Here is a 26657-nt window from a genome sequence, read left to right as displayed (position 1 = left end):
GGCAAGCCGAGGGCTGTGCTTAAAGGGTCCCAACCCCCACCCCGGACAGACAGTTCTCAGGGGTTCCCCGCTTGCAAAGCAGTCCTGGCTTGGAATGCCCTGTGTGCCCACACTCGGCACATCACAGCACTCGGCCATCAGCCTGGCTGCACTTGCTGCAGGCTGCCATCCGGGGGGGGGGGGGTCAATCGGGGGACTGCAGGAGAGCTTCCACCCTGAGGAGCCCGTAGAGCCACCCCAGTCCTCCCCATCAGGGGCTCGTACCCCATTCCTCCCTCACCTCCTTCCACTTACCCCTCCCTAGCCCCCCTTCCTGATGTACAAAATAAAGGACAAGTGTGTTCAAAAATAGAAACTCTCTTTGTTGAACAGATCTCGGGGACACTGGGAAAAGGAGGTGGGAGAGGGGAGGGCAACTAAAATGATCAGGGGTTTGGAACAGGTCCCATATGAAGAGAGGCTAAAGAGACTGGGACTTTTCAGCTTAGAAAAGAGGAGACTGAGGGGGGATATGATAGAGGTCTATAAAAGCATGAGTGGTATGGAGAGGGTGCATAAAGAAAAGGTCTTCATTAGTTCCCATAATAGAAGGACTAGAGGACACCAAATGAAATGAACGGGTAGCAGGCTTCAAACTAATAACAGAAAGTTCTTCTTCACAAAGCAAATGGTCAACCTGTGGAACTCCTTGCTGCAGGAGGCTGTGAAGGCAAGAACTATAACAGAGTTTAAAGAGAAGTTAGATAAATTCATGGAGATTGGGTCCATGGAGTGCTATTAGCCAGGGGGTAGAAATGGTGTCCCTGGCCTCTGTTTGTGGAAGGCTGGAGATGGATGGCACGAGACAAATGGCTTGGTCATTGTTTCGGTCCATCCCCTCCAGGGTCCCTAGTGTTGGCCGCTGTCGGCAGACAGGCTACTGGGATAGATGGACCTTTGGTCTGACCCAGTACGGCCATTCTAAGCTCAGGGCTCAGAGTCGGGGGTCTCACTGGACCACCCTGATTTTCATGCACACCTGCTCCTGGGTGGCCAGGCTGGCAGCTATCCTGCCCTAGACAGTCACTTTCCTGTGCCTAGTGCGGAGGTTGTGGATGAGGTCCACAATGTCCGCATTCAACCAGGTGGGCGCCCGCCTCTTGCAGCCCTGGGCAGGCTCCCGGGAGCCACCAGCCTGGTCCCGGGAAGAGGCGGAGGGCTGGGTGACAGTGGGTGGCTGGCTCGAGCCATGCCAGGTGCAGGGTCTGCTGGCTGGGTGCTGGCAGGCTTGCACCTGGCACGGGCACCGTAGCCAGCCCGTGCCCCTTTAAGCCAGCCCGGGGCCAGGAGGGGGGCAGATGAGTTTCCCTGGTGGTGCCCAGAGTGGCCACCAGGGAAAGCTGGGGAGGGCTAGCCTCCCACTAGTTCGAATTAAGTGGCTACACAGCCCTTAATTCGAACTAGTTAATTTGAACTAGGCATTAGTCCTCGTGGAATGAGGTTTGCCTAGTTCGAATTAACTGCACCGCTAGTTCGAATTAAGTTCGAACTAGCGGTTTGCATGTGTAGCGCCTATCAAAGTTAATTCAAACTAATGTCTGTTAGTTCGAATTAACTTTGTAGTGTAGACATACCCCATAACTCCCATGCAGTTGGGGAACCCCAGTGCAGTGAAGCCAGCCATGATTGCATGCACACCCTTCAGGCAGATGACCCTCTTGAGCAGGATGTCATTGATGGCTCTGACAACCTGCAGAAGGGCACACAGAAACACAGGGAACACACAGAATGAGGCAGGGTGGGTGCCTAGCCCTTGGGTTGTGCCTGCCCCCCTTTGATGCCCTTTCCCCATAAACATGCAAGGGCCCTCTTGCCCCGGAGGCCCCCCCTTTCCCGCTACCAGCAGGCCTATGTGAGGGAGGGACGGCACCAGACCCTGGGTGACAGGGCTTCCCCTCCCCCCCGTCTCCCTCCAGCCTGGAATCTTCCCTTCCCCCGGGCAGGGACTGCAGCCCCTCTCTCCCCTGAGGTCCTTACCTGCATCAAGATGGCACCCATTGTGGACCTGCCCACCCTGAACTGGTGTGCCACTGAGCAGTAGCTGTCTGGGGTGGCCAGCTTCCACAGGGCGATGGCGACCCTCTTGTTGACGAGGGTGGCGGGCTGCAGCTGTGTGTCGTGTCTGAGGAGCGCAGGGGTGAGCCAGCTAAACAGCTCCAAGAACGTCTGCTTCTGCATCCGAAAGTTCTAGAGCCACTGCTGATCATCCCATTGCTCCCGGACCAGCTGGTCCCACCAGTCAGAACTGGTGTTGAGTCTTCAGTAGTGCCTCTCCACGGTCGGGTAGGAATGCCACAGCAAAGACGCTGCATCCAGGGAGAGGGAGTCTAGATTGAGCTCTGCGTCAAGTTCGTGCAGGAGTAGCGAGGCAGCATTCAGCAGCAGCTGTACGCACTCCAAAATGGCTGTGTGGAGCCCTGGCTCCATGGCACAGCAAGTAGAAGGCAATAGTCCCCAAAGGCACTAAGGCACAAGCTGTGGTGTCCAAAGAGGCTCAGGGCAACCACAACAGGCACTGCTACAGCTTTCAGTCTCAACCCGAGGTCCCAAAGTATGCAGCAGCAGAGAAATGGCTGTCCAGGGAGATCCCTTTTAGCATGTCTCAGAGAGGCTCCAGCCCCCGCCCCTGGAAGGTACTGGTGTCTTTTGTCCTGTCCGAAGTGGTTCCGGGGGGAGGTCATTGTGCATAAGCGTTCTGCCAGTGTGGACACTGTCTTGTGCATAAGCGCTTTGCTTTTGCCATGCTCTTTGAGCAGTGTGGATGCACTCTTGTGCAAGAACTTTTGCACAAGAATTCTTGGGCAAAATAGTTCTCATGCAAGAAGCCTGCAGTGTAGATGTAGGGTGCTCCTATACAGCTCCTTCGTGAGAAATATTGGTCTTCATTTTGAAAGATACACAAACCTTGATGGGGAAGACCATTTACTTCAGTGGTGGATCAGTCTCTGAGATACTTATCCAAACTGAACCTGGGTATCTAAAATATTTTGCAATTTCATAGGGGGTGATTAGTTTAATGAAGGGGTCCCCGTCCTCCTAAATCAGAAAACTCCAAAGGGATTAGTGTTAACATTGAATTCTGAGACCTTAGCTATATCAGGTATAGGGGGTACCACTATGGATAGGAAGCTGAAACACAAAGCAGGTTCTATTCACAACTTCTTTTCTCTACTTTTGATTCTGTGAGCACTGTGAAGCAGATGCAGTTCTGGGAGCCCTGGCTGGATTCTCTGCTGTCCCGAGTCCTTGGCAGTCTTTTTAGTTAAATTCCAGTGATCCAAATTTTATAGCTGCTGATGAATGTCAGAAAGAGACAAATTTGACCTTCTGTTTCAGGCTGAGTTTGCAGGACTAGCAGTTAGAAAGGTGGGATTTAGACTTTCTCTGGAAGTCTCCGAGGGCATGTCTACACTATCTCCCCTTATTTTGAAATAACAATGTGAGTGTCCACACAGCAAACCAAATTATTTTGAAATAACGGTCTTGTTATTTAAAATAGTAACCTCTACTTCTGATGGAGTATGTCTACACTGTAATGTGTACCTCAAAATAAGCTACACAATTTGAGCTACGCAAATTGCATAGCTTTTTTCAAAATTGCTATTCCAGTGTTTTCCTTTATCTTCATGCAATGAGATTTATAGGAAGCCAAAATAAGAAGGCTGTTATTCTGAATGTATTTTGAGATAATGGGTTTCTTGCATAGACAGTGTAGAACGCTATTTTGGGATAATGGAAATAGCCCTGCTGTGTAGACTACCCATAAGGAATAACACCTATTTCAAAATTGTTATTTTGGGAGTTATCTTGAAATAATCTAGTAGTGTAGATATAGCTCCAGAGGTAATAATAATGGCTATATTTAGACAGTTGAGCTATTTCGGGATACCAGAAGCACCCCAAAATGACAATTCTGTATCTTTAAAGGTGCCTGTCATTTCCAAATATATTCTGAAATAATGAGTGTGCTATTTCAGTGTCCCCGTAACCATGAGGCTTAAGGGACTTGTTGGAATAGTGCTTTATTTCAAAATTTGGCAGTGTGTAGACAGTACCGAATTTTGAAATAAGCTATTTTGAAATGATCGTGAAATAAGCTATGCAATTTGTGTAGTGCAAGTTGTGTAGCTTATTTTGTAATAAATTACTATTCCGAAACGTTGCTTACGCCTGGTGGAATGAGGTTTTCAGGGACGCCTGAATATTATTTCCAAATAACAGGCACCACAGTGCAGACCTAGCCTCAGAGTAGAAATGTCATGGAGCCAGGGCACACCTCCATCCACTAGGCAACAGAGTTTCTTTGTACAGAGAAGCAAGGAGGCTGACGGAAAACGCAGGCTTTTGGAGGGCGCCTTGCTTTCGTGGCTGGCAGATATCCGCCCTGGGCGCTGCACCCTCAGCTAGCCGGTATCCTCAGGGGACGGTTCCCACAGCTGCAGCGCAGCCACAAGTCTTCCCGCTCTGGGAAGAGACACGCCCGGTACAGCCCGGCGTCCAGACCGCTCCGCCTGCCTCGAAAGCCAAGTGTCCCCCAGATTTGCAAAGCGGGGGCCCGAGCAGGTTTAGTTGCACCGACTGCGGGAGCTGGCCCATTCCGCCGTGAGTCGGACCGAAGCCTCCTCCTCGTATGAGACCAGCCTGGCTACCGCCGGGGAAATGCAGCCGGCTGATGGGAGAAGTTAACGCGGCTCGGACTGGAGCAACCTCCTCTCTGCCTGTCATTGTCTCAGAAGAGCGCGCGGCGCTAGACCCTCCCCTGCTGTAGGGGGCGCTCTCGGGAAGCGGGAGCCCAGCCGGCCCCTCTTCTCCGGCCGGGTCTCATGCTCCGAGCCAAGCTGGCCCGTTGCTAGGTACCCGAGCGCGTCCTCTCTTCCCCTCCCCGCCGCTCCCGGCCCGGTGTCCGGGCAGAGCCGCCGCCCCACGGGAAGGGCTGTGGCCGCGCCTCTCCCTGCCTGCGTCCCGGGCCACGGGCTGTGCCCAGCGGCGTCCCTTGAGCCGGGACTGACTCCACGGGGGCAGGTGAGAGAGCTCGGTCCAGCGCCCCACTGACCCGTCAGCGTCCCAGTCAGGGGCTGACCTGTAGCTGGAGGAGGGGGTTTCTTTTAGACGGTGTCGGTCATGGGGAGGGACAGGGCGGCTGGGTGGGTGCTTAGGTGGGGTCCCGTTTGCGGGTTGGTACATTTCATGTTGGGGAGGTCAGATTGGATCTTTTTGGCGGTTGCCGGTCGGTGAGTATCTTTTCCAGATACTCTTTTAAAGGGAAGATTAGTTGGGGCGGAGGGACATCTTTTTTTTTTTATGCGGAACTTCAGGAGGGAGTCATTTGTTATGCAGGAGGAGGCTCCACCTGCTGTCCTTTTGCATTGAGGACTCTTATTTTGAGACTTCCTCTACAGTGACCCCCAAAAGAAAAGAAAAGAAATCCCCCAACCTTCTAGCAGCTGCTAGCAGAGATAGCAAAGGTTCAAGTTGCTGTACATAAAGTGCTAGTGGCTGTTGGACTTTCTTAACTGCACATATTGTGAGTAGTCCTATGGAAATCAATAAAACTACTTACAGTGCACAAAATTAAGGATGTGCACAAGCCTGCAGGATTGAGGTCTATAGCAGGATTGGTGTATGTAACATATATACACACACACACACATTTCTGTCTTACTTTATAGACCGTATACATTAAGAAGAAATGGCTAGAAAACATGAGCACTTTGGACTAAGTTATTTAGAAGAACTAAGAATGATTAAAGAGCGTGAGATTATATGCAAGGAATCTCGGCGAGATTTTCTTAAATTCAAACAAGCGGTAGCTATTGCCCATACAAACGTGAGCAGTCAACCTTTACTGGAAGATTTAACACCAGATCAGTCACATCAGTTAGAGCAGTATCATCTTCAGAGGTCAGAGAGTCCACATAAGCCTGTTATTAATATAAATAAAACTGTACCTACAGAATTCATTGGCAGTTCTGAAATAGCCAGAAAAGTTAGGATCTCTCCTGAAGTAAGAGACATGAAAAAACCAATTAATGATCTCAGAATGATGATGCAAACAAATACATCTGTAAAAGAGGACAGTACCTACACAAATCAGAAAAGTTACTCTGAAAAAATAACTGTGGAAAATAGTAGTTGTAGTCAAGAAAGTACAAATGTAAAGATGCCAGTAATAGCATCTTTAGCAGGTACCACTAAAAAAATCACTATGTTAAAACAACCAGCACCACCTCGGAAGCCTAAATATCGCAAACTTACTTTTCATCCACGACTAGTAATTTATAACCCCCCCATTCTGTTACAGAAAGTCAAAGATACTAGAAAAATGCAGGGTAGAGCCCATTCTATAAAGGCAAATGTTAAGAATGTAGAAACAAATAAAACAAAAGAAACTAGCAATGACAGTAAAGAAAGTGATGAATCTAGTTCTACAGATTCAGATTCAAGTGAAAAGGCTTCTGAAAAGGAAAAGGTAATTAAGAAAAAAGATAAGAAAGTATACAGAGAACTTTCAAAAGCAAGTCAACAAGATTCAGTTATTGAACCGGAAAAAGCACAGAGTAAAAGAAGCAGAGTCTCCCGCAGTCATCCAAGTGTGAGGTCTACTTCAGAACAGTTGGAGGAGGCTAGAGACATAACTACACCAGACACTTCAAAAATATATGAGGAGAACTTCCAGCAGAGCAAACCAGAAGAACTTACTTCCACACCAAAGTTGCCTGTGAGAGTGGCTGCAAGGTCTATTGATGAAATAATTGCTTCGCTGCAGTCTACTTTTCAGTCTCCCTCAGACCAGATGATCAAAGAACTCCTGGAGAGTGTTCTTGGCCAGAACTACAGCATAAAAATGGAAGTAGGTAAACCAGAACAAGAACAATATTTTCTTTTGGGTAAATATTACTTTTAGAAAAGTTGTATATTTGTTTTTCAGATCCTACTATGTGTTATAACACAGAGGCCAGACAAGCTGAATGGGTAAAAACATTGATGTGTCATAGAACTTCCTTCATTTTTTCTTACTGTCAATTTGCAGTGTCCTTTAAAAGTAAAATCAAGTCAAGATTAAAACTTGTTAAAATATAACTTCATTTAAGGGTCTCTTTTTGGACTCTGTCAACAGAGGGATGTAAATGAGACACTTCAAAATTGCAAATGACCGCGGTTTTACTTTCAAAATGGCGCTTTTTCGAAAGAGCACCATTACGCAATTATGCAAATGAAGTACAGGATATTTAAATCCCTGCTTCATTTGCAATTTTGAAGTGTCTCATTTACATTCCTCTGTTGAAAGAGGGATGTAGTCTAGACACAGCCTACTTATAATCTAAATGGTTTTTCTATTTCCCTTTTAAAGGGATATGTTTGATATTGACAGATTAACAGAAGTGTTAAATGTAATTAGAAGGTAACAGTGTTAAAAATGTCAGTTTTCAGTTATTGGTTAGCACTGTGAAATCACAATTAAACTGTTAATAAGTTACTGTTAGATTTATTAATTTGGTGTTAGAGATCCTCTCATCTACTGTGGTAATGTTTACAGTAAAAGACTAAAGCCAGGTCTACATTAGACCTGGAAGGTTGGCTTAAGGTATGCAATTCCACCTATGTAGAATATGTAACTGGAGTTATCTTACCTTAAGCCAAGCATGGCGGCATCCCCACAATGGGACTTTTGACTGTCCTTACTCCTCACAAGTGCGAGGAATACAGGTGCTGGCCACAGCTGCCCTTGGCATTTGATTTATGGGTCTATACTAGACCCATAAATCAAATGCCAGAATGTCGATCTCCAGTGTGGTGAGTGAAGATGTTCCCTAAGGCATTAAGCATTAAAAAAAATGCTATTGAAGACTGTTAATTAGACAGAGAACCTTTTACTTAGCCATTATGGATTCAGTTCCTAATCAGCACAGGAAATATTATCAGATGTCTCTTGGGATTGTGTGAAAATAAGTTGATGAAAGGATCTGATTCCATTTCCAAATGATCAGGTGTTCACATAGAATCATAGAAATGATGGGTTAGAAGGAACCTCCAAAGGTCATCTAGTTCAGCTCCCTCACCAAAATCATTGTTGGAACTGGCACCCAAGTGATATTTATGTGATTTTAATGTTTTCTATTTACATTCTGTATGTTCTGTTTTGATGTTTTTCAAACAACAGGTCATGACCCAGTACTGGGTCATTCAATGTTAGATAGTGGGTCTCATTTCTGCAGAGTGACCAGTGGGGGTAGCTCAGGCTAACTTCCTGTCCTGGAACTACATACTGCGCTGCACCCCAGAAGTGGCTGGCAGTAGGCCTGGCTCCTAGGTGCATGAGGAGAGAGAGTGCACAGGCATCTATGCATTGTCCCTGGCCCAAGCACTAGCTCTCCACTCCTATTAGCTGGGAATCTGCTGCTGCCTACTTTTGGAGAGCAGCATGATTTGAGGTGCCTGGAGAGGCAGGATGCCTGCCTTAGCATCCCCGCTGCATCGCTGACTGGGAGCTGCTCAAGGTAAGCCCCTCCTGCCCAGCCTTGATCCCCCCAAAGTCAGAGCCCCTGCTATACCTAAAGCTTTCATCCTCAGCCCCATTTCAGAGCCCACACTCTAGTCAAATTATATTGGGTTGCAGGCATCAACAATTTTCTTCAAGTTTGAAAACCATTGTTCTGGTTGAGATTTAAATTATGGTTCAGACATAACAATCGTATATTTCTTGGATAGATCTACTTATGGCACACCATTAATTGAGAAGGAATCCTTGTGGAAGGTATAAATACTAAAACAGCAATATCTGCAAACGTAAGCAGAAGTGCTAAAATAGATTGAGCATGCATTTTTCACCAGTTAACCTCTGATCATATATTGCTAGCTGGCACAGTGAGAACAGTTTCATATAGATAGAGATTATGTGCAGATATTTTAAACGTTCTCTTTTTCACTGTTTTCTTGAGGCCTAATCCAACACCTGTTGAAGATTAAGGCAGTCTTTTAATTGATTTGAATAGGATTTGGACCAGGCCCCTAAGCAGGAAGGTCAGACTGTAAGCAGGAAGGTCAGTGCAATATGACAAATAGTGTATCTTAAACCAATAGAATGAGGTAATAGGTCCTGATATATAAGAACAGGAAAAAGAGATTCAACATCACTTTCCCAAGCTGGAATATACAATTTTCCTCTTTTGCCACATCTGCACATTTTTTATTCCATTGCTTTAAAATACACTTTTTGATCGTTAGTAGGAAGAACAACAACCTTTTAGCATTCTTTTACAGGCAGTCCCCGACTTACGCGGATCCGACTTATGTCGGATCCGCAGTTACGAACGCGGCTTTTCTCGCCCCGGAGGACACGGACTGCGGGACCTCGTGGTCCCGCCGCCCGTGTACTCCGGGGCAAGAAAAGCTGCTCCGCGTCTCCCTGGTCTGCAGACCAGGAAGACACGGAGCAAAGCCGCGGAGGGGCTCGGGCAGCCGGGCAGCCCCGGCGCGCCTGGGCTGTCCTGCCGCCGGCTTCCCCCGCGGTTTTGCAAAGCCGCGGAGGGGCTGGGTCTCCGGGGCAGCCCAGGCGCGCCTGGGCTGTCCCGCTGCAGGCGTGCTCCAAGGCTTTGCTCCCCGTCTCCCTGCAGACCAGGGAGACGGGGAGCAAAGCCACGGAGCACACCCGCAGGGGGAGAGCTCAAGCGCGCCCGGGCTGTCCCGCTGCGGGCATGCTCCAAGGCTTTGCTCCCCATCTCCCTGGTCTGACCAGGAGACCAGGGAGATGGGGAGCAAAGCCTCAGAGCACGCCAGCAGTGGGACAGCGCAGCGCCTGGACTGCGGGCATGCTCTGCGGCTTTGCTCCGTGTCTCCCAGGTGAGCAGACCAGGGAGACAGAGGAAAGCCATGGAGGACTTGGGCGTCCCCACCCCGTCTCCTTGGTCTGCTGGGGGGGGGGGGTGCAGCTAGTGCCCCCCCCCCCCAGCAGACCAGGCTTTTCTTGCCTACCCCTGGGGTAGAGCAGCTGGGGGCTGGCGGGTTGGTCCCGCAGCGCTGCTCCGGACCAACCCGGCTGCACCCCAGTTGCTCTGCCCCAGGAGTCCTGATTCAGCCGCTGCTGGTCAGTTTCAGCAGCGGCTGAATCCGGACGCCTGAGGCAGAGCAGCTGGGGTGCTGCTGGGTTGCTCCAGTAGCGCCGAGGAGCCGCGCTACTGGAGTAACCCAGCAGCACCCCAGCTGCTCTGCCCCAGGCGTCCCCAAGTCAGCCGCTGCTGAAACTGACCAGTGGCTGACTACAGGAAGCCCGAGGCAGAGTTGCTCTGCCCCAGGCTTCCTGGAATCAGCCGCTGATCAGTTTCAGCAGCAGCTGACTTGGGGACGCCTGGGTTTCTTAAGTTGAATCTGTATGTAAGTCAGAACTGGCGTCCAGATTCAGCCGCGGTTGAAACTGATCAGTTTCAGCAGCGGCTGACGCCAGTTCCGACTTACATACAGATTCAACTTAAGAACAAACGTACAGTCCCTATCTTGTACGTAACCCGGGGACTGCCTGTAATATAAACCTGTACTTTTAAGCATAACTACTGTGCAAAATAGAAGTGTTAGTGGGATCTTTATGTTGTATATTCCATTTTATGACTCTTGCAGAATGCAAATATGTTTGGGTCAGTTCTTCAGCATGTGTAAATCAATGGCAGTATCTTGAATTAGCACAGCTGAAGTGCTGGTCTTTGGGTTTTCAGGGCATGACTATATAGCAGATATAAATGGAATATAATTTAAATATAAATATAGATTCTTCCTTACATTTATTTTAGCATTTTCTACCTTATTGAAGAAGCATGACTTTAAAAAGAAAAAATAGAACTGTGACATTAAATAGAGCCACTTATTTTGGTTAAAATGAATTATCTGCATAGCTAAGTTTGCTGCCTCTGAAGCAAGGAACAACTATCTAATGCCTTGAAAAGCATAGTTTTCTTTGTTTGTTGTGTCAAGTTATTGGTGAATTGTAAAGGTTGTTGTAATAAGCGTATGTTAGGTTCCCTTTCAGAACATTGTATAGCTTTGCTATTCAGGTTAAATTTGTTGGATAGGCACTGACCCAGTTCTCTTTTTCTTGGCCTCTCAACAGTTTTTTTCTCAACATCATTGGTAAGTCACAACGTTGAAAATATATTGTCCTTGAAGCTTATTTATTAATGTACTCTCAATGAAATATTACTCAGTAGATTAAGATTAAATTGACTGGTACATGCAAAAAGCTGTTTGTTTGTGCATTTTAAAATCTTCACTATGCTAGAATGAAAATGTACCCAATAAGAAAAAAACTGAAGTAAAGAATAGTAAAGAATAAAATTAAAACAATAGTAAAGAATAAAATTGTGAAGCATGTAGAAGAACATAATTTGTTGGACAAAAGTCAACATGGTTTCTGTAAAGGGAAATCCTGTCTTACTAATCTATTAGAGTTCTTTGAAGGGGTTAACAAGCATGTGGATAAGGGGGATCCAGTAGGTATAGTATACTTGGATTTTCAGAAAGCCTTTGACAAGGTCCCTCACCAAAGGCTCTTGTGTAAATTACATGGCCATGGGATAAGAGGGAAGGTCCTTTCTTGGATTGCGAACTGGTTAAAAGACAGGAAACAAAGGGTAGGAATAAATGGTAAATTTTCAGATTGGAGAGGGGTAACTAGTGGTGTACCCCAAGAGTCAGTCCTAGGACCAATCCTTTTCAACTTATTCATGAATGATCTGGAGAAAGGGGTAAGCAGTGAGGTAGTAAAGTTTGTGGATGATACCAAAATGTTTAGGATAGTCAAGACAGAAGCAGACTGTGAAGGACTCCAAGAAGATCTCACCAAACTCAGTAATTGGGCAGCAAAATGGCAAATGAAATTTAATGTGGATAAGTGTAAAGTAATGCATATTGGGAAACATAACCCCAACTATATGTACAGTATGATGGGGGCTAATTTGGCTATGACAAATCAGGAAAGGGATCTTGGAGTTATCGTGGACAGTTCTCTGAAAACTTCCATGCAGTGTGCAGCGGCGGTCAAAAAGGCAAATCGGTTGCTAGGAATTATTAGGAAAGGGATAGAAAATAAGACACAGAATATCTTACTGCCCCTGTATAAAACTATGGTACGCCCACATCTTGAAAACTGTGTACAGATGTGGTCTCCTCACCTCAAAAAAGATATTTGGGCCTTGGAAAGGGTTCAGAAAAGGGCAACTAAAATGATTAGGGGTTTGGAGTGGGTCCCATATGAGGAGAGGTTAAAGCGACTGGGACTTTTCAGTTTAGAAAAGAGGAGACTGAGGGGGGGATATGATAGAGGTATATAAAATCATGAGTGGTGTGGAGAGGGCCGATAAAGAAAAGTTATTTATTATTCCCTAAATAAAAGACCTAGAGGACACCAAATGAAATTAATGGGTAGCAGGTTTAAAACGAATAAAAGAAAGTTCTTCTTCACACAGCGTGTAGTCAACCTGTGGAACTCCTTGCCAGAGGAGGCTGTGAAGGCTAGGACTATAATAGAGTTTAAAGAGAAGCTAGATAATTTCATGGAGGTTAGGTCCATAAAAGGCTATTAGCCAGGGGATAAAATGGTGTCCTTGGCCTCTTTTTCAGAGGCTGGAGAGAGATGGCAGGAGACAAATCGCTTGATCATTGTCTTCGGTCCACCCTCTCTGGGGCACCTGGTGCTGGCCAGTGTCGGTAGACAGGATACTGGGCTAGAAGGACCTTTGGTCTGACCCAGTACGGCCGTTCTTATGTTCTTATGTCTTGAAAAATTTACATTTAACTTGAAAGTAAGTAGTCTCAATCCCAGTAGTTTTGTTGCTGAAGGGTTCTTTTTTCTTTTCTTCTAATTTTGTTCTTGTTCTGTTGAAGGCTTTAATTACATCTTGAGGCCATGAACTGTATGAAGTGTATAAATGGTTGTAATTTCTTTGTGTTTTTAAAGCATTTTCAAGAAACATTGTGAAATAAAATATAGCTCCGGCTATAAAACTCACACTAGCTAATGCTGTCTTGACCCCAAAAGTCCCTGTCTATCACAAGGTAAATGCGTACTTGCGGAATTGTTTGAACATACTCAGCAGAGGCATAGGAAGCCATCATGTGGAATAAAGAAATGCACACCTTACTTGATATGGTGAGTTGGTGTACCAGAAACAAAATGGTACACATTGAGCACAGATATGGCATAGCTCCACATCCCAACTTCACTAGAGGAGGATTTGTTCTGCAAAGAGAGGAGCACCTTTCTAAACCCTGCAGTAACTCTTTCACTGACTCTACCTGCACAGGGGCAGATGACTGTTTTTGGGGCCCCAGGCAGCATAACTCCACGGGGCCCCTCCCTTTGCCACAGCGCATGCGCCGTGACGCCATGCGCATCCGCGGTGGCGCCACGGCGCATGCGCGGGGCTTTGTCCACCTCTGTTCCTGCAGAATTTGATGTGTGAGGTGATTAATCAAAAATGTACTTAACATCCTGTTCTTTAGGGCTCTGTTCCTGTAAACACTTTTGAATGTGCTTAACTTTACTACCATAAGTAAGTACATTGAGGGACTACTCATGGTAGTAAAATTAAGCATGCACAAAAAGTGTTTGTAGGATAGAGGTGTAAGATCATTTGTCCATGAATATACTTATTGGTTTCAAATTAAATTGTGAATATTTGCAGTGAAAAACAAAACTCATGCTTATCAAAATATCACTTTGTTGGTGTTTTGTTCTGTAAGATAAAATATGTCATAAATGCATGCTTATTTTTTTTCTTGTATGAAAAGCTGACATCAGCTGAACTTAAGGAAAAGAAGACTGAATCTCAAGCTAATGAAGAAATAGTAACAAGCTTTCAGGAACCAAGCCTGGTAAAGTTCAATGTTATCTAGGAATGTTAAAACATAATAAGTTATTGTGCTTGTGTTTGCTTGCTATGTTGCTCAGATAGGCAGTTCATGTTTCAAACTGATAAAAATGAAGGGAAATTAACTAGTTTATTAAAAAATGTATAACACTCCATAAAAGTCAAATATTCCATTTTTTTTCTTGCTTTATTTTTCTTTGTGTCCCCCTGGATCTGTTTCTCCCACTGCTGGAGATATGCAAAATCCCACTGAAATCAATGTCAGATTCTTTTGAGAACCAGGACAGGATACTGCTCTGTTTGTACATACCTAGCACAACGAGGCTCTGTTCTTGGTTGATCCATAAGCACTACAAATAAGAAATATGGTTAATCAATTATGTAATTTAAGTGTTTGTATTGAGTGGCCCTTGAGTAAATAAAAGTTCTTGTGTGCATATTTTATTTTTCTGTAGCATACATTTAAGCTATATATAGTTACACATTTAAACATAGACACGTTCTTAATGTTGTTCACAGTTGTAAACTGAGAGCTGAGAGATGTACAATGTATTTGAGTAGTGTATGTCTTTGTTATATATCTGTGTTCAAGTTTTCAGGGCACACTTTGTAGAAATCATGAATCAGATCATGCCATCAGTTTTTGAGTGGAAATCCCCATTAGCATTAGTATTTAGTGCAATTCATTGTAGTTCCTTTTGGTTAGTATTCCATCTTTTTAAAGTCCATTTATTCATAGATGAATTGATTGTTTTAGTCTTAACTGATCAAATATTGCAGATGCTGTTTAAAATAAATATAGGCAATGAAGGTAAATTTCACAGCTGTAAACATTATGTTGAGAAATTTGTCTTGTGGAATACAAATATCTGTAGTACAATATCTCCTACAGTTCTGGAAATCTGAGTCCCTTACCGCTCTCTGTAGCTCATGGAGGCAGATCAGTGTTTTGTCACTGCCTGGTTTGGCCAAGCTCACTGAACTTTTGCTTGCCCCCAGATTCTTTGCTTCTGCAGCAGCAGACAGTAGCAGTTTCTTTTGCTTCTGTCTTTACTCTTTCTATTTTAACTTTTAACTTATAAGTTTTCTGAGCAGTGGGGAGAAGTGTTCTCCATATTCCTCCTCCTTCCAGTGTTGGTTAGCTCCTATAGTTTAACCGTTTTTGAGTTTCTGCTATAGTCTCTTCCCTGCCAGCTCCTCTGCTTCTTACAGGCATGGCAGAGCAGCTGAGAAAGCACTAGCTCACATTCAAGTGGTATTCTCTATGGGTATGTCTACACTACAAAGTTAATTCGAACTAACAGACGTTAGTTTGAATTAACTTTGATAGGCGCTACACATACAAACCGCTAGTTCGAACTTTATTCGAACTAGCGGAGCGCTTAATTTGACCTAGGTAAACCTCATTCTACAAGTACTAACGCCTAGTTCGAATTAAGTAGTTCGAATTAAGGGCTGTGTAGCCACTTAATGCGAACTAGTGGGAGGCTAGTCCTTCCCAGCTTGCCCTGGTGGCCACTCTGGCCAACACCAGGGAAACTCTTCTGCCCCCTCCTGGCCCGGAGCCCTTAAAGGGCCATGGTTTGGCTACAGTGTTTGTGCCAGTTGCAAGCCGGCCAGCACCCAGCCAGCAGACCCTGCACCTGGCACGCCGTGAGGCAGCCACCCGCTGCCACCCAGCCCTCTGCCTTTTCCCAGGACCAGGCTGGCGGCTCCCAGGAGCCTGCCCGGGGCTGCAAGAGGCAGGCGCCCGCCTGGTCAAGTGTGGAGATCGTGGACGTCATTGAGGTTTGGGGGGAGGCCTCCAACGTCCACGATCTCTACTCTAGCCACAGGAACGTTGCCATCTACAGCCGCATGGCTGACAGCCTGGCCACCAGAGGCCACATGCGGACCCGGGAGCAGGTCCGCTGCAAGATCAAGGACCTGCGGCAGGCCTACTCCCGGGCCTGCCCCCACTTGAGGCCCTGGACGGCATCCTGGAGGCTCACGCCGTCCATGACCCCGGGTGGTGATCGACCCCGGGGCAGAGGGCCCCGTCCCGGACACGGAGGAGGAGGAGCAGGAGGACGCCGAGAGCCAGGAGCCTTTAGGGAGCCTGCCCAGGACCCAGGACCTCTGAGGAACCCCACAGAGCACATCGCCTGTGTCGTCCGAGGCCGGGGAGGCCTCCACATGTGAGTACCATCATGCTCCCCTTATGTGTACGGGAGGGTGGAGGGAGAGGGAGCCCAGGGACCGTGCGCGTGGGCCTTGCCCACCATGGAGCAGCAGCGGGGTGTCATGCAGGGGCCCTGGACTTGCAGAGCGGGGCTAGGTTTCACCCACCTTGTCCCCAGGGAGAACTGACCGCTGCTCTTGTTTCACCACAGCCACAGTACCTGGGACTGCAGGGTGCACCACCCCGCCTGCAACAGCCACCCGCACCCAAGCCAGCAGGTGCACCAGGGACCAGGAGGAGTACCAGTGGCGGCGCCAGCGGTTCCTGGAGCACCAGCTCCGCACCCAGGACCACTGGGTCCGGGAGGGGCTGCGGCAGTGGAGTTTGGAGGTTCTGGAGGAGGAGGGCCGTGCCCTCGGAGGCCACCTCCAGACCCTGGTGGACAGGTTCCTGCCGCTTCCTGCACCGACCCCTGTGGCCGTCCCAGCTCTCGCTCCTCCTCCCACCCTTTTTCCCCCTCCCGCTTCCCTGCACTCCCCGTCCCTCCTGCCCCATCCTCCACACCCGCTCTCCCCCGACGCCCCCGCACCCACAGTGCTACAAGACGGGAGAGCCAGCAGGACCCCAAGCCTGAGCTTTCTCTTCCCTTCCTCCCCCTTCTAGCTCCCTCCTCCTAGGTTTCCCCTCCCCTCTCCCACCCTGACTCCTCCCTCCCCCCGCCCCAGTTATGTAAAATAAAAATGAGATTTTTGTTGGCAAAACAGGTGTCTTTATTTGACATTAGGAAGGGGGGTTAAGGAGGGGAAGAGGAGGAGGGTGGAAGAAGGCCCCAGTGGGGCATGCAGGGAGAGTTCAGTCCTCCTCCTCCACCTGGAAGCTCTCCCGCAGGTCTTCCCGGATCCAGATGGCCCCCCCGCTGGGCTTCCTGGATGGCGGCGGTACGGGGCTGAGCGTAGTGGCCAGCCATGCGCTCAGCCTCAGCCATCCAGGCTGGCAGGAAAGCCTCCCCCTTCCTCTCGCACAAATTGTGCAGCACACAACATGCTGCCACCACGGGAGAGATATTGTGCTTGGCGAGGTCGAGGCAGGTGAGGAGGCACCTAAATCGTGCTTTCAATCGTCCGAAGGCCCCCTCCACCACGATGCGGGCCCTGGTGAGCCTGGCATTGAAGGCCTGGCGGGAGGGGTTGAGGTGCCCCATGTATGGCTTCATGAGCCAGGGCTGTAGGGGGTAGGCCGCATCCTCCACCAGGCACACGGGCATGTCCACGTCCCCGACCCTGATGTGGCAGTCAAGGAAGAAGGTCCCATCCTGCAGCCTCTGGCACACGGAGGAGTTCCAGTACACCCATGCGTCGTGTGCCTTGCCGGACCAGCCCACATTAATGTCCGTGAACTGTCCCCGGTGGTCACACATGGCCTGCAGGAGCACGGAGAAGTACCCCTTTCGGTTGATGTACTGGGAGGCCTGGTGCTCCGGGGCACGGATGGGGATGTGCGTTCCGTCGATGGCCCCCCCCGCCCCCCAGTTGGGGAAGCCAAGGGCGCCGAACCCCCGGATGACGGAGTCGGGGTTGGCGAAGCGGACCACCCTGCGGAGCAGCACCCGGTTGATGGCCTTGACCACCTGCAGAGAGACACAGCAATCCGCGAATCACTGGGGCGCCCGGGTGGCTGGGAGTGTTCGTGCCCTGGCACTGCCCTGCGCCCTACTCCCGGAAGCAACCCCCCCGGGCAGCGTGTAGTACGGCCGGGACAGACCGACTCCTCCGGTGCGGGGCACTTTCGCCTCCCCGCTCCCTCCCCCCATTTTCCCTGGGGCGGCCTATCTCCTCCTTGCAGCCCCCCCTCCCCTCGGCCCATTGGCCGGTGAGTGCCATACCTGCATGAGCACTGCTCCGATGGTGGATCTCCCCATGCCAAACTGGTTCCCGACGGATCGGTAGCTGTCTGGCGTGGAGAGCTTCCAGCGGGCAATGGCCACCCGCTTCTGGAGGGGGATGGTGGGCCTCATGCGAGTGTCCCATCGCCGCAGAGCAGGGGCGAGCCACTCGCAGAGCTCCAGGAAGGTGTCCCTCTTCATCCTGAAGTTCTGGGTCCACTGTCTGTCTCCCCAGCGCTCCAGGACGATGCGGTCCCACCAGTCGCTGCTGGTGTCCAGACGCCAGATGTGGCGGGGCACGCTGGCGTCCGGGTGCTGCTGCGGCTCCTCCATGGCCCCCAGGGAGGCCAGGCGGAGAGGTAGCGGGCTGACATGCACCAGGTGGTGCCAGGCAGCTTCCAGCCATTGCTGGCAGGCTTGCAGCAGCAAGTCCAAAAACTGCACCAGAAAGCCCAGGGCGAGCTCTGGCTTCCAAAGAGAAGCACCGACATAGACAGGCGCAGAGAAAAATGCTTTGTTGTCCCTCGGCGAGGTAGGCAAGCAAGCGGAAAAGCTGAGAACCAGCTGTCCAGGGGGGTCCCTTTAAGCACGAGCCTCAGATAGCCTCAGACAGCAGCCACACAAAGCAACTACTGACCTGATGCCCTGCCGGAACTGGTTTCAGCTGCCCTTAAGTGCACCCCAGCGTCCAATCAGTGTGGACGCGCTAGTTTGAATTAGCAAAACGCTAATTCGAACTAGTTTTTAAGTCTAGATGCGCTAATTCGAATTAGCTTAGTTCGAATTAACTAATTCGAACTAAGTTAGTTCGAATTAGCGCTGTAGTGTAGACATACCCCAAGTGGGCAGTCTTCACTGACATTGTGCTCACCCTGCATCCAGTCTCTGACTTATGAGTTTTCCCCTTCCCATTCTGAAAAGAAATAGGACCCTATAAGCAAGTTTTGAGACAGGCTACTTATAGCTTCACCCTTTAAAAGTGGACACTCACTCTGAACAGGTCCTATGGTTGGCCAAGTTTACAGGCTTCCTCTATTTTGGAGAAAAGCTGGAAAAGGTGATGGCTGACAACACAATACCCAAACTGTCTCTCTCTTCCCCACTAAGAACCCTCTTCCCCACTATAGACAAGCCTTCAGTGGGAGGCACTTCTTTCTCTTCTTGTTCCTTTGCTGTTACCTCTGGCTATGTCTAGACTGCAGGCTTCTTTCGAAAGATGCTTTTTCGAAAGCATCTTTCGAAAGAGCATCTTTCGAAAGATCGCGTCTAGACTGCAGGCGGATCTTTCGAAAGAAAAATCCGCTTTTTCGAAAGAGAGCACCCAGCGAGTCTGGATGCTCTCTTTCGAAGACGGCCTCTTTACATTGAAGAACGCCTTCCTTCGAAAGAGGAACTTTCGAAGGAAGGCGTTCTTCCTCGTGAAACGAGGTTTACCGCCATCGAAAGAAAAGCTGCGTTCTTTCGAAATAATTTCGAAAGAACGCGGCTTGAGTCTGGACGCAGGGGAAGTTTTTTCGGGAAAAAGCTACTTTTCCCGAAAAAACCCCTGAGTCTGGACACGGCCTCTGTGAGGACAACAGATTCCCAAATGGAAAATAGTGGAATCAAAGTCTTGGAGAAAAGTCCAGCTGTACCTTAGCCCTCTAAAAAAATGCACTTTATGACAAAAATTGCATAAACCTTCACCCAGAGCAGAAGGTAGGTGGCAAGTTTTCTCATTTCTAGAGGAATTTTTCATTGACCACAGAAAGGTGGGTCAGGGAAATAGTCAGGGTTGCTCCCCAAGTCATAGGTTTCACCCCATGCAGTCTTCATCCAGCTATGTAGGGATGTTGTTTGTTCTGGTGGCCCTTGCGGATGCCACAGAACTCACCATGGAGGCAGAGCTGCTGCAAAGCAGTGCTAGGCTCATGGGTCTCATGCTGCGCCTCATGGTACAGTTTGTCTAGACCAGTGTTTCTCAACCAGTGGTACAAGTACCCTTAGGGGTACTTGAGAGAAATTCGGGGGGTATGTCAACACAACTGAAATTTGGAGAAAACTGAATTTTTGTTTTAAGTTTTACAGCGCTTTATTATTTTTGTACTTTTTACACCCAAAATTTTCATTGCCCACCCAACTACAATTAAGTTGTTAAACAAGTGTGTTGCAATGGTAGAAAAAAGAATTGTGTGTCTGAAAACTGTAGGTACTGGGGGTACTTATAATTTTTTTTAAATGGGTACTTTATAAAAAAAGGTTGAGAAACACTGGTCTAGACTGCCTGTATGCTGCTCCAGTAGGACAAGGACCAGTGTGGACCGCAGGCCCTACTCACCCAGGTCCTGGCATTCCTGCTGCTGCATATGCCCCTCAGTCCTCTGAACACTGCAGAATGCTACTTCTGGCAGTAGGAGATGAGCTTGGACTGGAGGGACCGTATCGTCCTGCAGCTATGAGATGACCAGCAGTGTCTGCAGAACTTCTGCATGTGGAAGGTCACATTCCTCAAGCTCTGCAAGTGGCTCACCCCTGCTCTCAGGTACAAAAGCATGTAGCCATTGCCATGTGGAAGCTCGCCATGCCAGACAACTACTGTTCCATCGGGAACCAGTTTGGCATGGGGAAATCCACAGTCGGGGCCGTGGTCCCTCAGGTAGCCAAGGCCATCAACCAGCTGTTGCTATGGAGGGTCGTCACTACGGAGGGTGGGGTGGAGTGGGGGCATAGACAGCATGTACATTCCCATCCTGGCCCCTGACTACCAAGGGGTTCCTATGTAAGAGTGTCATGGGGCTGAATGCTCTGGACTGGGTCTGCATGTGCACAGGCTGTTGTACAACCCCCAGGCCAAATAGGCTGAGAGAGGAGTGCGCAGCTCCTCGCAGCTCCCTGCCTGCCTCCACTTGTATATATGGAAAGTTATAGAACTCACCTGAAGCACTTTCCCTGTGTTTGTCTGAATCCTAGGAGACATCCTGGGAAGGGGGGGACTGGTTCCAGGTTGAGGAGCAGGTCCTGGCCGGTGGGTATGGTCTCCTGGCTGGCCTCTTTCTTCTCCTCATTGGTGTCATCTACCACCCTGCCCTCCTGCTCCATGACGATGAGAATGGGCTGGGGGGACATGATTGGCTTCCCTCCCAGGATGGTATCCAGCTGGTAGAAATAGTGACAGCTGTGAGGTGCTGCCTTGGATCATTCACTCTGCTCCCTGGCCTTGTGGTAGGCCTACCAGACCTCCTTAATCTTCATGCAAATCTAGTCGAGGGTCTGGTTGTGGCTTTTGTCAGCTAGGCTGGCAGTAATCCAGTTGTAGACCTCCACATTCCACTTTCTGGTGTGGAGATCCTGGAGGTTGGTCTAGTGCCTCCAGACCTCGATAAGGTCCACGATCTCTGCACCATTCCAAGCCAGAGCTCTCCTGCATCCCTTGCAAGTGACAGTTGAGGGAGCAGCATGAGTGCTGGCTGTCGTGAGAGGTTCTGAGGGAGGGTTGGGGTCCATCATGGCTCCCTCGCTGGCTGGTGCCTCGCACATAGCTAACATTGTTCTCCGACGTGTTAGAAGTCCTTCTCCCATTGCCTGGAGTTTTAAGCTCTGAAGAAAAAGGGGAGTAGTGGAGATGCCAGGTGTGGCCAGAACAATCAGAACTATAGCTGTGAAAGGTCGCCAGATGCCTGTTATTTTGAATTAGCATTAGTGTAGTGTCCACACTCACAGTGTTTCAAAATAACTATTTCAAAATTAGTGTTATTCCCCAAGGAAAGCAGGAGTACAGATTTGAAATAACCACCCCTTAGTTTGAAATTATGACCTTAGCAGTGTGGATGCTCTGCTTATTAATTGGCCCTAAGGGGGGTTATTTTGAAATAACTCCCTGGTGTAGACAGAGCTTAAAGAGGATTCCACAGGTGTCCTGGATGCATAGCCTAAACTTGGGATGTTAAAGACTAGTCGACTATCCAGTAAGCAAATGCTTATCGGATAGTTGAGTCGACTAGTTGATTCTCCACTCCTGCTGCCTCTATCAGATAGAGGCAGCAAAGGAGGGGGAAAAGTGGGTACTTCAAAGCGGCAGAGCCCCGGGGTCAACTGGGGAGTCCCCAGCTGATCCCAGGTTTTGTGGAAACGCCACGTGGAACCCAGGGGCACCTGGGGACTCCCCAGCTGACTCTGGGTTCTGTGGAAATGCCGCACAGAGCCTGGGAACAGCTGGGGAGTCCCCAGCTGACCCCAGGTTCTACAGAAATGCCGCACAGAGCCCAGAATCAACTGGGGAGTCCCCAGGCGACCCCAGGATCTGCATGGCATTTCAAAGTGACAGTGCTGCATGGAGCCCTGGGTCAGGGTGCTTCCACTTTGAAATGCACAAGAGCCCCCACTGGTAAGTCATTTCAAAGCTGGCACGCTGCTTGCAGCCCGGGGCCAGAGGGAAGTCCCACTGACTCCAGGTTGCACATGGGTGCTTCTGCTTTGAAATGCACAGGAGCCATTGGGGCTCTTGTGCATTTCAAAGGAGGAATGCGTAAGTGCCTATCGATTGGTCGAATAGTTGATGGAAATTCCATCGACTACTGAATTAGTAAATTAATCGGTATTTAACATCCTTAGCCTAAACCTGGCAACTCTCTTCTTATGTACATAAAAACTTATAATGATTCATAAATATGTTTGTGGGTAAAATACCTTGAACTATTCTGAATATTAATTTTAGTATCTTAATGATCTTTTGATGATTTTGTGTTTACACTATGTAGTTTAGAAAGTATATTAGAAGTATAAATGTGTCATATTTACAAAAATACAATTTTAATTCCTTCCTCTCCCCCTCCCTCCCCCCCCCCCAGACAGAAGAATCACTTAGTGGAACACCAGGAGCTTCACTTGCATTTTCAGAGGATATGCCTGATTCTGTAGAAACAGAGGAATATAGATTACAGTTATCTTCTTCAGACATTTCACTCTCACAAGAACCTGCTTTTTCAGTGCCTAAAATTTTGGAGGATATAGAGAGAAAACAAGAATCACAAATAACTGTAAAATCACCTTTAGAGGTAACATTTGTATATCTGATTTAATTAAAGTATTTGGGGTGAATCATGTTGTCCCTCTTTGGGTATATACTGCTGCTGGGAGCATGCTTCCTACATGGGTAGATAGACATGTGCTAGCTTGAGCTAATGTGCTGAAAATTGTAGCATAACCAGCATAGTTTAAGGCAGCTTGGGCAGGACTCCAGAATACAAACCTATCTGGACCCCTTGGGTATGTAATCTATGTAATCCTCAGATACTCTGCAATTTTTAGGGCACTAGCTCAAGCAGAGCTAGCATGCTGGGAAGCATGCTTCCAATGAGGGATGTAAGAGTGTAACTGTTTAAATAGTTAACTAATAAGCATCAGTTTATCCGTTTCTGATACGGTTTCTTGCCGGCTCCTGGACTTGCTCCTGGGAAGGCAGCTGTCGCCTGATGCTGTAGGCTCTGTAATATATAGATTATACTGCAGAGCCTGCAGTGCAGCCGGCTCTTGAGGAGTCAGGCCGGCAGCCAGCTCTCTGTGTGCTAGGAACCAGGCTTTACTATACTTTACTATAAGCTGGTTTATACTATACTTATACTATATTCATACTATAAGCTGACTCCTGGCATGCACCAGCTCACCAGCTTATACTGTGACACGTGTAACTGTGTAACTACTAGGATTTTTAATGGCTACACGGTTACATTTTTAATCATTTTTTACATCCTTACTTCCAGTCTCAGAGTATGTCTGTGCTACAAACCTAAGTTAACCTATATTAGGTTTACTATGTAATTATGGTGATGGTTTACATCCATACTACCCTCCTTGGGTCAGTTATGCATGTCCTCCCCATGAGCACTTTCACTGATGTAAAAGGGGCAGAGTTGAGATATAAGAGTCTGGTCTCTCTGACCGAAACCTGGTTGCCCCACAGGCTCCTGGGATCCTGGCAGGCTGCCCCACTTACTTCCTATTCCTGATGGACAGATGGGGAAGCCACCTACAGCTTCTTGCCCCTCTATTCCCCCCCCAAGAGTGGTGAGAATCTGCCTGGAGTTTTTCTTCTTCCTATTCTCCAGTGTGAAATTGACAAGACAGTCAATGTATGGGATACAGTGTATACATTAATGCTGCTTTGCCCTAACGACACCAGCATTAGTCTTATGCCTTTTGTGGAGGTGGAGTTATAGTGTCAGTGTAATAGGGCACTTACATTGGTGGGAGGACGACTCTAGTGTAGACATTGACATAATTAGGTCAACATAAGTTGCTGTATGTTGACCTAATTGTTAGGGTTGTAAGTCTATAGCCGTTTAAACAGGTAACCAATAAGCATGAGGTTATTAGTTACCCAGATGGCTACTTGCTACCTGCTACCCCGAGCGACTGCCTCTGATACAAACTTGCCATGCTTCTCCCCAGGCTGCTTCCTCTGTCAGAGGGAGCCAGTAAGCGGGGGCTCCTGGCCTGCGCTGGCTCCTGGTGAGCTGACTGATGCCCTGTGTATATCTGTGTAACTGTTGACCTTTTTCAGCAATTATATGGTTAATCCATTACACACATTTTAACATCCCTACTAATTGTGTAGTGTAGACATACCCTCAGATAGTGCAGCCTGGGGAGGAGCATAGCAAGTTTGTGCCTCCCAAGTTCTGGATTTCCCCTGAAACTGATGTATCAAGTAGAGTAAGATACAACAACCACTACAGTTTCTCTAATTTATAGCAGCCTTAACTGTCTGATTTGTTTTGCTCTGAAGTTCATAATTGCCAGAGTTCAGAGTATTTCAACATAGATAAAAACAACCATATTATATTTAATTTCTCATAAAATTGTTTTTTTACCCTTCAGTTTTCTTGCTTTTTAGGCTGTATCCTCACAGCTGCTACAAGTGAGAGGAGAAGCAATTTTAAAGGCTAAACCATTAGAAGTCCAGCAAAAATTATCAGAAAAAGATCTCATGCTACAGCAATCACTGTCCTCGCTATCCACATGGACTCCAGGGTTCAAGTAACTTTTAGAACTTTTCATTGTTATGAAGTGAATGCATTGCAAAATATTTTTATAGCTATTTTAAACACTTTTAAAAACATGAGTGTAATTCAGGTTTAAAATAGTCATAAGACCATTTTCAAAATCCGGGGTCTGAACACCCAGAAATTTGGGGAAGTTCAGATCCATATTTTATAGCTCAGAAGCAACTGTTGTTTGAATTTGCTGTTTATCTCCTTAAAATAGTTTTCATTTACAACTTCTTAAACATACTGGGCCAAACTCAACCCTGGCATTGACTTAGCAGGGGTGGGAAGCATTTATGCTGAAGTAGAATTTGGTCTACACAATATCTAAGTATTATCCAATATTTAAAAACAAACCATGGAAAATGCCACAAAGGTAAACAATTCCAGATTTAAACAATTTTCTTTATTTATGTATTAAGAATTCCTTGACTTGTATTTGTATTATAGTAGGCTGTTGGTTATTCAGATTCAGCAGTAGAGGAAGGTGAGATTTTTTGAATGACACTCTTTTTAGCTAAAAATGCAGATTCAGGTTGACTGACACTTTCTTTAATTTATGTCAAATTTGTTATAGTAAATAAAAGCTTAGAAAAAGTCTGTTATGTTTCAACATTTTAAAATTAAATATCTTCATATTTTGATTGGAAATTCGTTTTCATTTTAGATTTTACTTGCATTTTAATTATTTTAAAAAGGTTACCCTCTCACCTTGAAGCAAAATGAAATAGTTTATTTTAGGCTGAATGCAACATTTCACTCAACCCCAAATTAATTTTTTTAGACTCTTTTGGTTCATCAACATTTTTTGTTTTGAATTGACTCAAAACAAATTATTTTGTTTATTTTTTTTGATTCATCCACCCAGCCAAACATATCAGAAATTCACACAAAGTTATTCAGCAGTTTTTAGTTGAAGAGTTGTAATTTGAGAACAGAACTTATATATCTTGCTAGTGTCATAGATAGCATATGTAATTCTGTAGCATGTGTGGAGATACAGAAAGTACAGTTTATACACTAATTTGTCAGATCTTATTCATTTCATGACAAGTGAGATTCTCTAGTTTTTTTCCTGTCAATTAGATCTTTATGGCCTAATTTGTTTTGGTGTACCTTAAGTTGCATCTGCACTTCACTCTTTATTGAGGTTAAAAAAAGCTTTAATGATTAGCTTTTGTTGGTCTTAGAGCCCTGAAAGGTTTGCTGGACACAGAGAGAGCCTTTTTATGGCAGGCCTAAAGTTTGTAAATGGATATTACTTTCAATTAAGTAGCTGAGACTAGACTCATGGGAAAAGAATGCCTAAGTTTATGAAACAGTCAAATTGGCATTTAAGTGACCCTCTGCATGCCATTGCTTATCTACATGGCTTAAAGATCATTTGGTTAGCAAGATTATATATTAAAACAAATAGTGACTGCAGACAATGAGTATTTTACCTTCAATAAATAGTTATTGTCAGATTATCAATGGTGCAGAAACTGCATGATTTTCTAAAAAAAAAACAAACACCCAACAACTTTATTTAGTGCATTAGGTGAAGACAGTGTAGGCCACACACGTAGTATTGTTTCTTCATGTCTTCTTTTTCAAAGAATGATAAATAGTCGTCTTAGGGCAGACTGTGTGCTGTAAAAACACACCTTTACCTGCAACATGCCCCAAATATTTTAGTTTTTATTGCTTATGCTTCC

General features: G+C 47.0%; 2 protein-coding genes across 7 annotated transcripts in view; both read left to right on the top strand.

Moving 5' to 3' along the window:
- The first annotated feature begins 4497 nt into the window (after window positions 1-4497).
- The window catches only part of TTC6 (tetratricopeptide repeat domain 6), a 184237-nt gene continuing 162077 nt past the window's right edge, over window positions 4498-26657 (top strand). For 2 of the 6 annotated variants that reach the window (XM_075926900.1, XM_075926899.1), the window contains exons 1-5: window positions 4498-5061; window positions 5709-6889; window positions 13816-13899; window positions 22765-22971; window positions 24810-24952. In XM_075926900.1, coding sequence (XP_075783015.1) covers window positions 5729-6889; window positions 13816-13899; window positions 22765-22971; window positions 24810-24952 — 1595 coding nt within the window. In that variant the 5' untranslated portion in view covers window positions 4498-5061; window positions 5709-5728. The other 4 variants (XM_075926901.1, XM_075926903.1, XM_075926904.1 and 1 more) reach the window with 4 other exon arrangements.
- On the top strand, window positions 13916-17545 carry LOC142829109 (uncharacterized). The gene is made up of 2 exons (XM_075926908.1): window positions 13916-16072; window positions 16268-17545. The coding sequence occupies exons 1-2, from the start codon at window positions 15474-15476 to the stop codon at window positions 16731-16733; spliced, it is 1065 nt and encodes a 354-aa protein (XP_075783023.1). The 5' UTR covers window positions 13916-15473; the 3' UTR covers window positions 16734-17545.

The sequence above is a fragment of the Pelodiscus sinensis genome, chromosome 4 (assembly GCF_049634645.1).
Source record: "Pelodiscus sinensis isolate JC-2024 chromosome 4, ASM4963464v1, whole genome shotgun sequence".
Lineage (NCBI taxonomy): Eukaryota > Metazoa > Chordata > Testudines > Trionychidae > Pelodiscus > Pelodiscus sinensis.
The sequence above is the reverse complement of the archived record's forward strand: the minus strand, read 5'-3'. Positions and strand labels throughout refer to the sequence as shown.